This window comes from Trichosurus vulpecula, chromosome 4, assembly GCF_011100635.1.
Source record: "Trichosurus vulpecula isolate mTriVul1 chromosome 4, mTriVul1.pri, whole genome shotgun sequence".
NCBI classification, from domain to species: Eukaryota; Metazoa; Chordata; class Mammalia; order Diprotodontia; family Phalangeridae; genus Trichosurus; species Trichosurus vulpecula.
In genome coordinates, this window is record NC_050576.1 from 208,726,942 (window position 1) to 208,744,016 (window position 17,075).

General features: G+C 36.0%; 1 protein-coding gene across 1 annotated transcript in view; it reads left to right on the forward strand.

The window, feature by feature from the left end:
* Positions 1-17,075, forward strand: part of LOC118848415 (WD repeat-containing protein on Y chromosome-like) — a 152,864-nt gene that overhangs the window by 90,780 nt on the left and 45,009 nt on the right. The window contains exon 17 of the mRNA XM_036757277.1: positions 4,971-5,110. Coding sequence (XP_036613172.1) covers positions 4,971-5,110 — 140 coding nt within the window. The remainder of the gene's footprint in view (positions 1-4,970; positions 5,111-17,075) is intronic.

The following is a 17,075-nucleotide window of genomic DNA, read 5'->3' on the forward strand; positions in this document are numbered from 1 at the left end:
TTATGGAAGTGTTTTACATAATGATACATGTATAAGCCATATTGAATTGCTTGCCTTCTCAAGGAGGGTAGGTAGGGAGGGAAGAAGGGAGAGAATTTGGAACTCAAAGTTCTAAAAACACATGTTAAAAAATATTTTTACATGCAACTGGGAAATAACATATACAGGCAATGGGGTATAGAAATCTATCTTGCCCTACAAGAAAGTAAGGGTAAAGGGGATGGTGGGGTGATGATAGAAGATAGGACAGACTAGGGAAAAGGGCAATCATAACACATGTCACCTTGGGGGTAGGGGGAAGGGTAGAGATTAGGGGAATTTTTTTAACTCAAAATCTTGTGGAAATGAATGTTGAAAACTAAAAATAAATTTTAAAAAAAAGAAACTGCAAATCTACTATGTGCAACTTGCTATTCCTTTCAAATATACAACAAAATTATCATGTAAATTTCTTTTCTTTCTTACCCCCCACCCTAGAGTTGGTTACCACTAGATAAAAATAGGGTGTGTGTGTGTATGTGTGTGTGTGTCAAAAATTATTCTATTCATACTTCTTGAAATCAGTTCCTTCTCTAGATGCAGACAACATCTTCATATGTCTTTTATAGTTAATTTGGATATTTATATAGGCAAAATAACTTATTTGCTCAAAGTCATTCTTAATTTTTTAAATTTTTTTTGGTTTTTGGCAGGGCAATTGGGGTTAAGTGACTTGCCCAAGGTCACACAGCTAGTACATGTGTCAAGTGTCTGAGGCAGGATTTGAACTCAGGTCCTCCTGACCCCAGGGCCATTGCTCTACTCATTGCACCACCTAGCTGCACCTCAAAGTCATTCTTAAAACAATATTGCAACTGCATACAATGTTCTCTTGGTAAAGTACCTGGTAGGGAAACTAAATCAAAGTGCTAAACAAGTCAGTCAAGGTTATCCTTGTTTCAGGTTCAAAAATAGAGTCCAAAACCCAAGAAGCTCAACAAAAGCAGAAAGGAAGAAATGGGTCACACAAAGAAACAAAACAGGTTTGTGACCAGATCAGGTAGAAGTTAATGCCTCAGGAGCTTGGGTGTTTTTGTTCTTATTTTATGTGGACAGGACAGAGGCTCCCTTATTTTATTTACCTGCTCAAGAATCTTGAGTGGCTTTTGATTTCCTCTAAGACAAAATGTTATTTGATAAATAACATTTATCCTGAGCTTCATATGAGTATGCACATTTAAAACCCTTTTCAATCTACTTCTCGCCTACCTTTTCAGAGATTTAATATCACTACCCTTTTGTCATTCTACCTGCCAGCCAAGCTGACCTTGTTCTTCCCCAAATTTGATATTCCATTATCAGCTTCTATGCTTCTATGTGATTCATCATGTATCTTTTGCAGTCATGATTCCTCATCTGTGAAATGGGAATGATAATAACACCTATAGCACAGAGCTGTAATGAGGATAAAATTAGGCAACATGTGCAAAGCACTTTGTAAACTTTAAAGTGTTATATGAATCCAGTTATCATCATCTTCATCTTCACCATCATCATCATCACATCAATCCTAGTTCTGAAGTCCTTCATAGTTATTTCTCTTAAGTGTTATAGTCATTATGCAAATTGCTCTCCTTGTTCTCACTTCATTCTGCACAAGTTCATACAAGTCTGCTCAGGTTTTCTATGAAGCTGTCCCTTTTGTACATTCATATACAATAATTTGTTCAGCCATTCTCCAATTGGTAGACAAATATTTTTCTAGTTCTTTGTTATAACAAAAGAACTTCTACAAATATTTTGGTACATATGGGTTCCTTCTCTCTCTCTCTCTCTCTCTCTCTCTCTCTCTCTCTCTCTCTCTCTCTCTCTCTCTCTCTCTCTCTTTAGAATTTTTTCATCTAGTCAATTTCAGTTATTTCCAACTCACTGTGACCCCTTTGAGGATTTTCTTGGCAAAGATATTGGAGTGGTTTGCCATTTCCTTCTCCAGCTCATTTTACAGATGAGGAAACTAAGGCAAACACAGTTGAGTGACTTACCCAGGGTCATACAACTAATAAGTGTCTAAGGCCAAATTTGAACTCAGATCTTCTGACACCAGGCCCAGTGTTTTGTCCACTGAACCACTGAGCTGCCTCATTTAGAATAGAAGACTAGTAATTTTCTTGAAGTGTCAAAGAGTATGCACAATTTATTGACTTTTGAGGGTATAATGCAAAATTGTTTTCTAGAATGGTTAGACCACTCGACTGAAAGTATTTGTGTGCCTTCTTGCCTACGATCCCTCTTTTATTTTCTTTTTTGTCATCTTTGCCAATCAGATGGGTGTAAGGTAGAACCTCAGAGTTGTTGTAATTTGAATGTCTATTATCATTAGTGATTTATAATTTTTTCATATGGCTGTTAATAGGTTGCCTTTATTGAATTTATTCATGTTTTTAAATTGGGGAAGAGTACTACCTCATATATTTGTATTAATTCTTTATATAATGTTAGATATCAGATCTGCATTAGAGAAATTTCCTTCAAAGATTTTTTTTCTTTAGTTAACTATTTCCCTCCTAATTCTAATTGCAATTTTGTTTTATCAGAAAATTTTCAATTTCATGTAATCTAAATAGTCTGTTTAAATTTCTCGTTTTCCTATATGTAATCTGAATTGTCAGTTTAAATCTCTTATTATCCTATCTTCTATTTGATCAAGAACTCTTCCCTAATTTATAGTTGTGAAAGGTATCTCCTCTATTCCTCTAATTTGTTTATCATATGATTATTGATACCTAGCTCTTATAACCATTTGGTATATCCATATATTCTATACTATTGTGACATATGGTATAGAATATTTGTCTAAATTTAATTCCTTTCCAGTTTTTCCGCCAGTTTTTGTTATATAATGAATCCTTACCCCAGTAATTGGATTCCTATGGTTAATCAAACTCTAGGCTACTATGAATGATTACTTCTGAGTCCTGTGTATGCATGGTGTAAATTGGTCTATTATAATATAAAGGAATGTTTGGGTAGTTTCTTAATCAATCAATCAATAAATTACTACTTAATCAGTCAGACAATTAGCATTTTTAAAGTATTTATTTACTCTGTGACATATACTGTGTTAAGTACTGGGGATACAGAGACCAAAACAAAAAGCATTGAAACATTCTCTTACCTTAAGGAGTTTATATTATATTGAGGGAGATACTCTAATAATTGGGTAATTAATGCTCCAATTTCAATATTTCATATCAATTTTTCCACTAGATCAGAGTCCCCACTTCAGTTTGTTCAATAAATAAACTGGAGAAGCCTATTTCCCCATAAGCAGTTGCTCAAATCTCTCTATGTATCAAAACACCCAGTCTCCTAGTTTTATATAGCACAGTATCTGTCACAGAATAAGTATTTTTAAATGCTGATTGGCTCTCTGATTGCTTGATTAATACAACAGGAAACCACTGAAACGTTTTCAGCAAGTGCATGACTTAGACAAATGCTCTAGAAATATCAAATTTGGAAACCATATAGAAGATGAACTGGAAAGAGGAAGGTGTGGAGAGTCTGCTTAGAAAGCTATTGTGATAGTTCAGGCAAGAGAGGATAAGAACTTGGACTAGGGTGGTTGTGGCATGAATAGAGATAAGGGGACAGATGCAAGAAATGCTGGGGAGATTAAAAAGACAAATTTTGATCCTTGTTTGGATTATGAGGTAAGTGAGAGTGAGGAGTGAAAAACGAATCCTAGATTGAAAACCTGGGTGACTATTGAAAGTGGTATCTTCAACCAAAATAGACAAATTAGAAGGAAGTTTAAGAGGGAGAAGACAATGAGTTCTGCTTTGAAGACATTGAGTTCAAGATGTCTGCAGAGCATCTCGATGGAGGTACCCAGCAGCCAGTTAGAGATATGAAACTGGAGCTCAGGACAGTGAAGAGGAGTAGTTATGTAGATCTAGGAGTCAAATACACATAGATGATAATTGAATACGTGGGAGTTGATAAGATCCCCAAGAGTGAGGTGGAAAGAGAGAAAAGGAGAAGGCCCAGGAGAGAGACTTGCTGTATACACACACATAGGGAGAAGAATATGAATGATGATCCTGCAAAGTAAGTTGAAAAGGATCTTTCCAACATGTAGAAAGAGAACCATGAAAATACAATGTGAAAACTTATGGAGGAAAAGGCATCCAGAAGGTAGGGTTAGTCAACTGTGCCAAAAGATGCACAGAAGTCAAGAATGATGAGGAAAGGGGAAAGTCCACTATATTCAGCAATATAGAAATCATTGGTCAGCTTGGAAAGAACAATTTCAGTAAAGTGGTGGGGAAGGAAACTAGATTGTAAGGAGTTGAGAAGTGAGTAAGAAGTACGACAAAGAAGGCAGAAGAGTATACATAGATTTTTTTTCTTCAGAGTTAAAACATTAAAGGGCAAAGAGACATAGAGCTGTAGTTTGAGGGGATAATAGGGTCAAATGAAGGGGTTTTTTTTAAGATGAAAGAGCTCTGGGCCTGTTCAAAGGCACCAGGGAATGAGCAAATGGATAACTAAGCATTGCCAAGTACTTGGAGATTTGCTTTGATGAATTAATGGTTTGTAATTGGCATATTTATCACCTTATATAAATTCTTGAAAAATCTTTTCTCCTGAGTTAAATATTCTCTTTGTAATCATACTTTTAATTGATTTTCCAGACCCTTTTTCAGAAAGTATAAAAGTAAATTTCAACCTACATCCTATCCAAATTAGCACAAATTCTGAATTGACAGAATATGACTGGGAGAAACTGTATTTTTTCTGAACATACTGTTTATGCTAAAGTTTAAAACCACTTGACTCCTTTGGATAGAGTGACTAGCTGACAAGGAATTCCTGAATATGTGAGCTTTATCTGCTTGAAGAAAATTATTAAGACAATAATTATTAAAAGTTAAAAGATTCTAGTTCTTTTCATCTTTCCTCAGAGATCTCATTTTTATTCATTTTAGTTCACTGGGTCCTGTGAATAAACTACTATTCCTGCAGCATCGTTGCACAGATCACTCTCTAAAGAAATCTGCCATTCTCATAAGTGCTGAAACAGGGACCCTCCACTGGTGGAGCATCTTTGGCAAAAAGATGGAATATGGTAAGACACAGGCTGTGGCTATTACTTAGCCTCAAAGTCCTTGATGCTGAAGTATGGTGCAAAGGACAACTGATCAGGAGGCTTGAGTTCCAGTCTCAGAGATATCCCTATATAACTATGTCAAGTTCCCTAATAATTCTGAACCTTAGTTTCTACATCTATAAAAGTAGGTGGTTGAGACTGGAAGGTGCTTCCATCTTTAAAATTCTTTTGTTCTACTAATACTTTTAATTGGCTGGTTCCTAAGTTTTCTGTTTCTACATAGCCTATTACTGTCCTTTATCTATTCTCTACTCCAGCCAAATTCTTGCTGTTCCCTAAACATACCTTATCATTTCCTACTTCAATGTCATTGCTCACACTTCTTCCTTTACTTAAAATGTTTCGTAAAATGTCTGTGAAAATTCTTTTTGCAGTTATTGTTTAGTTCTTTCATCATGGATGTCTCTTCATGATCCTGTGAATCATAGAATACCAATATTGTTCACAGGGCTTTCTTGGCAAAGATATTGGAGAGATTTCCTTCTCCAGTGGATTAAGGCAAACAGAGGTGAAGTAATTTGACAGGGTCACATAGCTAATAAATGTCTGAGGCTAGATTTGAACTCAGGTCTTCCTAATTCCAAGCCCAGTGTTCTATCCACTGAGCCATGCAAGTGCAAATGATAACCATGCTTTAAGACCTAGGTCAAATGTTAACTTCTCCATGAATCTCACCTTCCCTGACTTGCCACCTTGATTTACGATTTCCCATAGCCAGAATTAATGTTTCCTGTTCCAAGCACTGTGCTTGTATCTCTCTTGGGACACTGATCACCTCTCATTATCCTTTTTTGTATTTTTATTGCCTTACCTCCTCAACCAGACTATGTTTCTCGAGACCAAGGACTCTGATTATTCATCTTTACACATGCACATACATATAAATATGTATGTGTGTGTATACATATACATACATACATATGTACATACACACATGCCTCCATCCCCACAATGCTTGCTGAATGAATGAATAATTGTCATGCTCAGGTTAACCCCCAAACTGATAATAGCAAAACAAAAAAACCCTTCCAACATCCTAGAAACTTTTTGCTTCTGCAAAAACTGACCTATAAACAGCATGTTAAGCAAATTCCCAGGATGCCTGATTAATAAAGTTCTCCAGGGCTCAGTCTGTACTTAATCAAGTAGGAACTATTGTTCCTACTTCTCCCCTTTGTAAGTTTCAAAAAGTATGTTACCTATTATGCAAAGATGATGGGGGCACTTTGGCCCAACAATGATGATTTTCTCTGCTTTGAGCTTTGGTTAGTTTTGTTCCTTTTGGATTTCAATGGATATAGTCTGAGGTTACTTTCACAAAAGAGTGAACCCAGCATTGCTTCTGTATCGACTGGATCCTATTGTATTGAAGACCTATTGCCCTTGACTGTTTTACTATGCCATCACCACCACCAATCTCTTCCCAATCAGCATACACATAATGACCTTGAGAGATTCAGATATTAATAATAGATAACTGCTATGGAATCCATTTCAGTTGAGAAAAGCTTGCAAAGTTTTATAGGGATAAGCTCTGAATTGGGGCTCTCATCCACTGGATATGATTCCCTCTCAGTTGTCACAACATTACAGAATGGGTTAAAATAAAATTAAGCCCTTGTCATCCACATACATCATCTCTCTCTGCTTGATAATATAATGGAATGAACCTTCAAAGTAAAAAAAAATAATAATTATGGCCTGGCTCACTTACAATTTATTTTAAATCCACTTTTGCCTATATCTCCAAGTTTATCCATGAATTTTTACTCCTGAGCCTATTTGTGGCATGGAGCTGACCCCAGACTTTTGAAGACTCTGGTGATGGAGTACAAATTTCAGCAGGATCAGCCATATACAAATGTTTTTTGTACATATGGGTCCCTTATCTCTCTCTTTCTCTTTGAGATCCTTAGAATGTTGCTGTTCAGTCATTTTCAGTCATGTCCAACTCTCCATGACCCCTTTTGGGGTTTCCTTATCAAAGTTACTGGAGCAGTTTGCCATTTCCTCCTCAGCTAATTTTACAGATAAGGAAACTGAGGCAGAGTTAAATGACTTGCCCAGGGTCACATAGCTAGTAAGTGTCTAAGGCCAGATTCAAACTTGGGTCTTTCTGACTCCAGACGTGGTGCTCTGTCCACTGCACCACTCACCTACCCCAGGATCAACCATACTGGAAAGACCTTGAATATGGTCCCAACACCAGACTGAGGTGGACCAACACAGCTAAGAACAGAGAGACTCATTACCAATAGGTTGGTCACTAACTAATAAATTCCTTTGCCATAACAACCAATGAAAAAAGGAAAAAGAAAATAATTGTCCTTAGTTCTATGCAACCTGCTCTGGCTTTCCCAGTGTGAATGGTAATGGAAAAGGGGGGAAAGGATGCTCAAAGACAGAGCTTTACTTATAAACAACTTTTACTATTTTTTTAAGTTTTTAGTACTTTACATTTGAGATCTTTGTCTAATGATCAATAAATCATCATACCATCATAAAAACTAAATCACATCAATATTTAAAAACTCGTAATTAATGAAATCAGACCCAAAAAAGAGAAAATGCAGCTAAATTGAAGGATGAATTACAAGTTCTCCTCATAGATTCAAATAAGGAATTAATAGACCCAAAGGAATCATTAATTTGGTTTCATCAAATATCCAAAGAAAATAAGGAATCTCATTTCATAGCAGAATTGGTATCTCACCTTGCAATGACCATCATGAGTACAAACAGAGTATCATGACGATAATTGCAGCCTATGCACTAAAATCCAGAGCCTTATTCTTTTAGTATAATGATAAATAATTTTGTATGTCATGTGGGAAGCTGGCATTCAATTTCTTGATATGGAGGATACCTCTTTTCTCTTTGAGGTTGAAGGGTAGGGAAAGAATAAGCATATATTAAGCACCAAGTGCCAAGCACTTTATAAATATTGTCTCATTTGATCCTCTCAACAACCCTGTGAGGTAGGTACTGTTATTATCCCCACTTATAGTTGAGGAAACTAAAGTAGAAGTTAAGTGACTTGCCCAAGGTCACACAATTAGTAAGTGTCTGAGGTTATATCTGAACTCAAGTCTTCCTGACTTCAGACCTACACAGTGTATAAGAATGAAGAGTGGATTTAGAGTCTTAAAAACCTGGGTTCAAATTTTAGCCCTGCCACTAATCTGTCTATGTAACTTTGGGCTTTGATGCTTAATCTCTGCAGACATATTAGTTTCCTCATCTCTAAAATCAGAGAGCTGCACTGACTTTATCAGAGGTTCTTGACCTGGAGATCATGGCAAGGAATCTATGAGGAGATTTCAGGAGATCCATGAATTTGAATGAGGAAACATATTTTTATTTTCACTAACCTCTAAGTTAAGAAAAAAAGAAACATTATGTCTAAAAAGGATCCACAGGCTGTACCAGATAGCCAAAGAGGTCTATGACACCAAAAAACAAAAACAAATAAAAAACCACAAAGAACCACTAACTAGACTAGATAATCTCTAAAATCCAACTCTAAATTTATGATACTATGAACATATACTAAACTCTATCTCTAGGTGGTACAGTGAATAGAGCACCAGGCTTGGAATTAGAAAGAGTCATCTTCCTGAGTTCAAATCTGGCCTCAGATACTTAATAGCTGTGTGACCTGGGCAAGTCAGTTAACCCTGTTTGCCTTAGTTTCCTCGTCTGTAAAATGGACTAGAGAAGGAAATGGCAAATCTCTCCAATAGCTTTGCTAAAAAAAAAACACACAAATGGGGTCACGAAGAGTCTGAACTGAATAAACTGAAGACATGACTGAAATGACTGAATAACAACAATATATCTGTAAATCTATAAATCATAATCCTTTGAATATACACAAAAGACCAAGAAGTAGAGAAATTCCAGAAAGAACTTGATAAGATTCCCCAACAGATGCTTTAATATTCAATGACATTGAAAAATATGTTGGAAAATGTAAGACATGAAAAAAGCCAAAAGCTTATAGAGGTGTGAGAAGACTCACACCTGTATATCAGGGATAATTTCTTCAAGAACAGAGTTGAAAGACACTATGACAAACAACATGACAAAAAATTAAATTGACTATATTATAATAGGGAATGAGTAGCTACTGGTGGACAAGTCCTATCAGAACTAACTGTACCTGTTCAAGAAGACCATCAGCTAGTTCATTCAAAGGTGATTCCACAAACCAGCCTTTATTATGTGTAAGATGCTGGTGATAAAGAGCCTTATTCTTAACATAGATGTTCTCCCAGTGATGTTACTGGGTTGTGACTCTTGGAACACCACAACCTGCAAAAAAAAATAAATGTTACAGGTGACTCAAAAGACAATGGAGAGATTCATGATAGTTTAAGTGTGGTGCAGCCTATTTCCAGTGATGACTTATGTGGAAGAAGTAGCAAAAGGGCTATCGTACAGAAAATGTGCAATTGGACAAGGAAGTGAGTCAGTTGTGTAGAAAGAAAAACAATAACAGATGGATGGCCAGCATGCTGCCCTAATGGTACAATCTTTTACTCTACCCAACTCCAACCATACACTGACATGATCATAACTTTGAACCCACCATTTTTTCAGAACCACCTCCAAAATTCAAAATTTTGAAATTCTTCTCTCCTACCACAAGCTTACATCCACCTACCCCCTATCACTCTTGTACAAAAATTAAATCCATTTTCTACCCCTATCATGATTTCCAGTCCCTTGACCCACCCCTATTCTCTCAGTCCACTTTCTTCCTCCCCACTCTGGTTTTACTTGCCTTTCACACTGAGCCTTGAACCTTTGGTTGGCTACGCTGTTTCGTAAAGTCATGAGTCATTTGCCCAGCTGATCTTTGACAGATCTTGACTTGTGAATGCTAATCCCTGGATAACCTCATCATCCAACTTTTCCACTCTTGCACCATGAGCGATGATGGAGGAAATCACAAATTCAAACTCATTAAAAATTTGTTACATACCCTCAGCTGAGCTCTCAAAATTACTTGGGAATCTTTCTCTTCCACCCTTTTCATCTAAATTTTTCATTCCCTGTAGCATCTGTTCAAAATATGTTCTTTTTTTCTTCCCTTCCCCAATCCCATACCTAAGCTGGATATACACAGAATCTGCCTCTTAGACTTTTCATTGAAAAGATTGAGGCCATCCAACATGTTCTACCTCAACTCAACTCAGATGTCTCAAAATTATCCCCCCACCCCTCTCCTCCTTGCTACTGATCATAGGTGAAATATATTCCCAATTTCCCATTGAGGCTAATCTCTCATCCAGGACCTTACCATAGAATTTGTCCCCCATCTTTTCATCCATCTTCTATTACTCCTCCATCAGCTCCATTTTTTAAAATTTATTTTTTTATTTTTAGTTTACAACACTCAGTTCCACAAGTTTTTGAGTTCCAAGTTTTCTCTCCCTCCCTCTCCTTCCCCCTCTCCCCCAAGACAGCAAGTAATCCAATATAGGTTCTACATATACTTTCACATTAAATTTATTTACACATAGTCAAGTTGTAAAGAAGAATTATAATCAATGGAATGAATCATGAGAAAGAAGAAACAAAACCAAAAAAGAAGGGAAAAAAGAGCAAATAGTTTGCCTAAATCTGCATAATTCTTTCTCTGGATGTGCATAGCTTTTTTCCATCATGAGTCTTTTGGAGCTGTCTTTGAACCTTGCATTGATGAGAGGAGCCAAGTCTATCAAAGTTAGACCTTACAGATACCATGTGTCTGTAATCATGTATAATGATCTCCTGATTCTGCTCCCCTCACTCAGAATCAATTCATATAAGTCTTCCCAGGTTATAATGAAGTCCATCTGCTCCTCATTTCTTAATAGCACAATAGTATTCCATTACATTCATATACTACAATTTATTTAGCCATTCCCCAATTGCTGGGCATCCCCTTCATTTCCAATTCTTTGCCACTATAAAAAGAGCTGCTATAAATAGTTTTGTACATACTAGTCCATTTCCCACTTGTGTTATCTCTTTGGGATATAGCCCTAGAAGTGGTATTGCTCAGTCAAAGGGTATGCACATTTTTATAGTCCTTTAAGCATAGTTCCAAATTGCTCTCCAGGATGGCTGGATCAGTTCACAACTCCACCAGCAATGTAACAATGTCCCAATTTTCCCACATCCTCCCCAGCATTTATCATTTTCCTGTTTTGTCATGTGAGCCAATCTGACAGGAGAGATGTGGTACCTAAGAGTTGTTTCGATTTGTATTTCTCTAATCAGTAGTTATTTAGAGCATTTTTCATATGACTATAGATATTTTTAATTTCTTCCTCTGAAAGCTGCCTGTTCATATCCTTTGACCATTTCACAATTGGGGAATGACTTGTATTCCTATAAATTTGGCTTAGTTCCCTGTATATTTTAGATATGAGGCCTTTATCAGAGACACTGGTTGTAAAGATTCCCAGTTTTCTACTTCCCTCCTAATCTTTGTTGCGCTGGCTTTGTTTATAGAAAATATTTTTCAGTTTAACATAATCAAAATTACCATTTTGCATTTTGTAATGCTGTCTATCTCTTCTTGGGTCATGAATTCTTCCTTTTCCCATAAATCTTACAGGTAAACTATTCCCTGCTCTCCCTAATTGCTTATAATATCAGCCTTATTCCTAAATCATGAACCTATTTTGACTTTGTTTTGGTGTGCGTTGTAAGATATTGCTCTATGCCCAGTTTTTGCCATATTGTTTTCCAATTTTCCCAACAGTTTTTGTGAAATAGTTCTTAACCCAGAAGCTGGATTCTTTGGGTTTATCAAAGAGTAGATTGCTATAGCCATTGACTACTGCATCTTGTGTACCTAACCTATTCCGCTGATCCCCTAATCTGTTTCTTAGCCAGTACCAAGTAGTTTTGATGACTGCTGCTTTGTAGTACACTTTAATGTCTGTATGGCTAGGCCCCCTTTCCTAGCATTTCTTTTCATTAATTCCCTTAATATTATTTTATTTTTCCAGATGAATTTTGTTATTATTTTATCCATCTCTGTAAAATAATTTTTTGCAGGGGGGAAAGCAGGGCAATTGGGGTTAAGTGACTTACCCAAGGTCACACAGCTAGTAAATGTGTCAAGTGTCTGAGGCCAGATTTGAACTCAGGTACTCCTGACTCCAGGGTAGGTGCTCTACTCACTGCACCACCTACCTGCCCCTGTAAAATAATTTTTGGTAGTTTGATTGGTATGGCACTGAATAAGAAAATTAATTTAGGTAAATTTGTCATTTTTATTATATTAGCTCAGCCTAACCATGAGCAACTGATATTTTTCCGTTTATCTAGATCTGACTTTATTTGTGTGAAAAGTATTTTGTAATTGTGTTCATATAGGCCCTGGATTTGTCTTGGCAGGTAGACTCCCAAATATTTTATAGTGTCTACAGTAACTTTAAATGGATTTTCTCTTTCTATTTCTTGCTATTGGGCTTTTTTAGTAATATGTAAGAATGCCGAGGATTTATGTGGGTTTCTTTTATATCCTGCAGTTTTGCTAAAGTTATTTATTATTTCAAGTAGTTTTTTACTTGATTCTCTAGGATTCTCTAAGTAAATCATCATATCATCTGCAAAGAGTGATAACTTAGTTTCTTCTTTGCCTATTCTAGTTCCTTCAATTTCTTTTTCTTCTCTTATTGCTAAAGCTAAAATTTCTATTACCAAAGTGGATAATAGGGGTGATAATGGGCATCCTTTTTTCACTACCGATCTTGTTGCGAATGCATCTAGCTTACCCCCATTACAGATAATGCTTGCTGATGGTTTTAGGTAGATGTCACTTATACTTTCAAAGAAGACTGTTTATTCCTATGCTTTCTAGTGTTTTTAATAGGAATGAGTGTAGTATTTTGTCAAAAGGTTTTTCTGCATCTATTGAGATAATCATATGGATTCTGCTAATTTTGTTGTTGATATGATCAATTATGCTGATAGCTTTCCTAATATTGAACCAGCCTGGCATTCCTGGAATAAATCCTACCTGGTCATAGTGTATTATTCTCATTATAAGTTGCTGCAATCTTTTTTCTAATATTTTATTTAAAATTTTTGCATCAATACTCATTAGGGAAATTGGTCTATAATTTCCTTTCTCTGTTTTGACTCTTCCTGTTTTGGGTATTAGTACCGTGTTTGTGTCATAAAAAGAATTTGGTAGGACTCCTTCTTCACCTATTTTCCCAAATATTCTATAAAGTATGGGAATTAATTGTTCTTTAAATATTTGATAGATTTCACATGTAAATCCATCTGGCCCTGGAGATTTTTGCCTAGGGAGTTCATTAATGGCTTCCTCGATTTATTTTTCTGAGATAGAGTTATTTTGGTATTTTACTTCCTCTTCTGTTAACCTTGGCAATTTATATTTTTATAAATATTTGTCCATTTCCCTAAGATTGTCAAATTTATGGGCATACAATTGGGCAAAATAATTCCTAATTATTGTTTTAATTTCCTCTTCATTGGAGGTGAATTCACCATTTTCATTTTTGATACTGGTAATTTGGTTTTCTTCTTTTTTTAAATCAAATTGAACAAAGGTTTATTAACTTTATTGGTTTTTTCATAAAACCAGCTCTTAGTTTTGCTTATTAATTCAATAGTTTTCTTGATTTCAATTTTATTAATCTCTCTTTTGGTTTTCAGTATTTCTAATTTGGTATTTAATTGGGGGTTTTCAATTTGTTCTTCTTCTAGCTTTTTTAGTTGCCTGCCCAATTCAATGATCTCCTTTTTCTCTATTTTATTCATGTAAGCATTGAGAGATATAAAATTTCCCCTAAGAACTGATATCACTACATCCCATAAGTTTTGGTATGTTGTCTCACTAATGTCATTCTCTTCAATGAAGTTATTAATTGTTTCCATGCTTTGTTCTTTGATCCACTTATTCTTTAAGATTAGATTATTTAGTTTCCAATTAATTTTTAGTCTATCTTTCTACGTTCCTTTATTACAAATATTTTTATTGCATCATGATCTGAAAAGGATGCACTATTTCTGCCTTTCTGTATTGGATTGTGAGGTTTTTATGCCCTAGTATATGGTCAATTTTTGTGTATGTGCCATATAACACTGAGAAAAAGGTAAACTCCTTTCTATTCCCATTCAGTTTTCTCCAGAGGTCTATCATCTCTACCTTTTCTAAAATTCTATTCACCTGCTGTAATAGGAATTTAAATTTGAAGATCTTTCCCACCCATTAATAGGCCATGTGACCTACTTACATCACAGTAAGCCTAAGTCACATGTGGTGGAGCTTGCTGAGGGGAAGAAGAAGTTGTGTCACAGGAAATGCTGTGAGAGAGAGAGAGAGAGAGGGCTGTTATGTCTGTTAATGGTCATCATGATAGCTGAGCAGAATATGGTAGCTGTACTGTGAGTTTCTTTTGGGAAGACCCCAGCAGGGGGTCAGAGAGGTTTTGGGATGGTGAAGCTCCATGTTGTGATATTGTGTTTTAAGTTCCTTGCTGTTATGATAAAGTGGGCTTGCTGGTTGTGGGAGCATATTGTTTGGTTATGGGATCTAGTTATCTGTTGTCTGAATAAATGTTTTACTACTTCTACCTTCTACATGGAGAGTCTCTCATACTTCGTGATACAGAACGACATAGACATATTCACGATTATCATTGATGTTGTGTTTATTGCCTTACTGAAAAAACTCCTTAACTTCTTTCTTGTTTGTTTTGAGGTTAGATTTGTCAAGTTCAGAGACGGGTAGGTTGAAGTCCCCCACTAGTATAGTTTTGCTGTCTATTTCTTCCTGTAACTCCCTTAACTTCTCCTCTAAGAATCTGTATGCTATACCACTTGGTATATATATGTTAAGTAATGATATTACTTCGTTGTCTGTGGTGCCTTTAAGCAGGATATAGTTTCCTTCCTTATCTCCTTGAATTAGATCTATCTTTGCTTTTGCTTTGTCTGAGATTAGGACCGCTACCCCTGCTTTTTTTTTTTACTTCAGCTGAAGTATTTTATATATATATATATATATATATGTATATATATATATATATATGTATGTATGTATGTATATTCTCCTCCAGCCTTTTATCTTTACCCTGTGTGTATCTGTGTCTTTTTCTCCATCCTATTCCTCCCCCCATTTATGCTTTTATTTCTTCCTTCTTCCTTCTACTCCTCAAAAGAGTTTTGCTTTTGACCACTGTCTTCCTCAATTTTCCCTCGCCATTGACTCCCCTTCCTTATCTTACCTTTTTCCCCTTGCTACTTCTTCTTTTCCCTCTAACCATCCCCCACCTTGTCTTTCCCCTTTTCCCTTCTCCTTATCAGAGTATGTTATTCCCTCCTTGAATCAAATCCGATGAGAGTAAAGCCCAAACACTGCTCTTCTCCCTCCTTTCTTTCCCTATACTATAATGTTTTTCTACCTCTTCATGTAATGTAATTTACCCTTTTCTACCTCCTCCTTGCCTCTTCTCCCAGAACAATCCCTTTGCACCCCTTAATTATGTTTTATCACCACATAAGTTACTTTATACTGACACCCTCAGTCTATGTATATACTTTTAATTATCATAATAACTGTACCATTCTCAAGATTGACATATATATAACATATATGGCAATATAATCTTATATAAAGATGTAAGTAACTTGCTGAATGATGACAATGTTTTTTTTCTCTCTGTTTACCTTTTTATGTCTCTCTTGAGTTTTGTATTTGAAGATCAAATTACCCATTGAGCTCTGGCCTTTTCATCAGGAAGGTCTGGAATTCCCTTATTTCATTGAATATCTATCTCCTTACCTGAAAAAGTTATGCTCAATTTTGCTGGGTAGTTGATCCTTGATTGTAGTCCAAGCTTCCTTGCCTTTCAGAATATCATATTCCAATCCCTCCTATCTTTTAGTGTAGAAACTGCAAGGTACTGCATGATCCTGACTGTAGTTCCACAATATTTGAATTGTTTCTTTCTGGCTGCTCGCAATATTTTCTCCTTGACCTGACAATTCTGGAATTTGGCTACAATATTCCTTGGAGTTTTCTATTTGGGATCACTTTCAGGGGATTCTTTTGATGACTATTTTACCTTCTGGTTCTAGGACTGCAGAGATATTTTCCGTGATGATTTCTTGGAAGATACTGTCCAAGTTCATTTTTTCATCATGGCTTTCCAGTAGACCAGTAATTCTTAGATTATTTCTCCTGAATCTATTTTCCAGGTCAGTTGTTTTTCCAATCAGACATTTCATGTTTTCTTCTATTTTTTCATTCTTTAGATTTTGTTTGACTGATTCTTGATGTCTCATAGAGTCATTAGCTTCTATTTGCCCAATTCTAATTTTTAACAAATTGTTTTCTTCACTTAACTTCTATACCTCCTTTCACATTTGATTAATTTTACTTTTCAGGGCATCATTCTCTCTGAATAGATTCTGAATCTCCTTAACCATTTCACCAATTTTACTTTTTAAAGATTTGTTCTCATCTGCAAATTTTTTTCCACTTTTTCTTTTACCTCTCTAATTTGGTTTTTAAAATCCTCCTTGAACTCTTCCAAGAATGCTTTTTGGGCTTGAGACCAGTTCACCTTCCCTTTTAGATTTCAGGTGTGGATATAGTGTCAATGCTGTCCTCTTCTGAATTGGTATTTTGATCTTCCCTGTCTCCATAATTAGAATCAGTAGTCCTTGTTTTTCTGAATTGTTTCTTCATGGTGGTTGCCTTTTTCCTGGCTTTTAAAGTGGATCTCTGATTCTAGGGTCCAGGGGGCTCCGTCCCAAGCTTCTTGTGCTGGGAATTGGGGGCCTAGTTATTGGCTTTGTGTGCTGTGGCCTCTGGTTTTGTCAGATAAAGGCTATATAATGCTGCTGCTCACCTGGTGCTGAGATAGAGCTGGCAGGTGTGCCA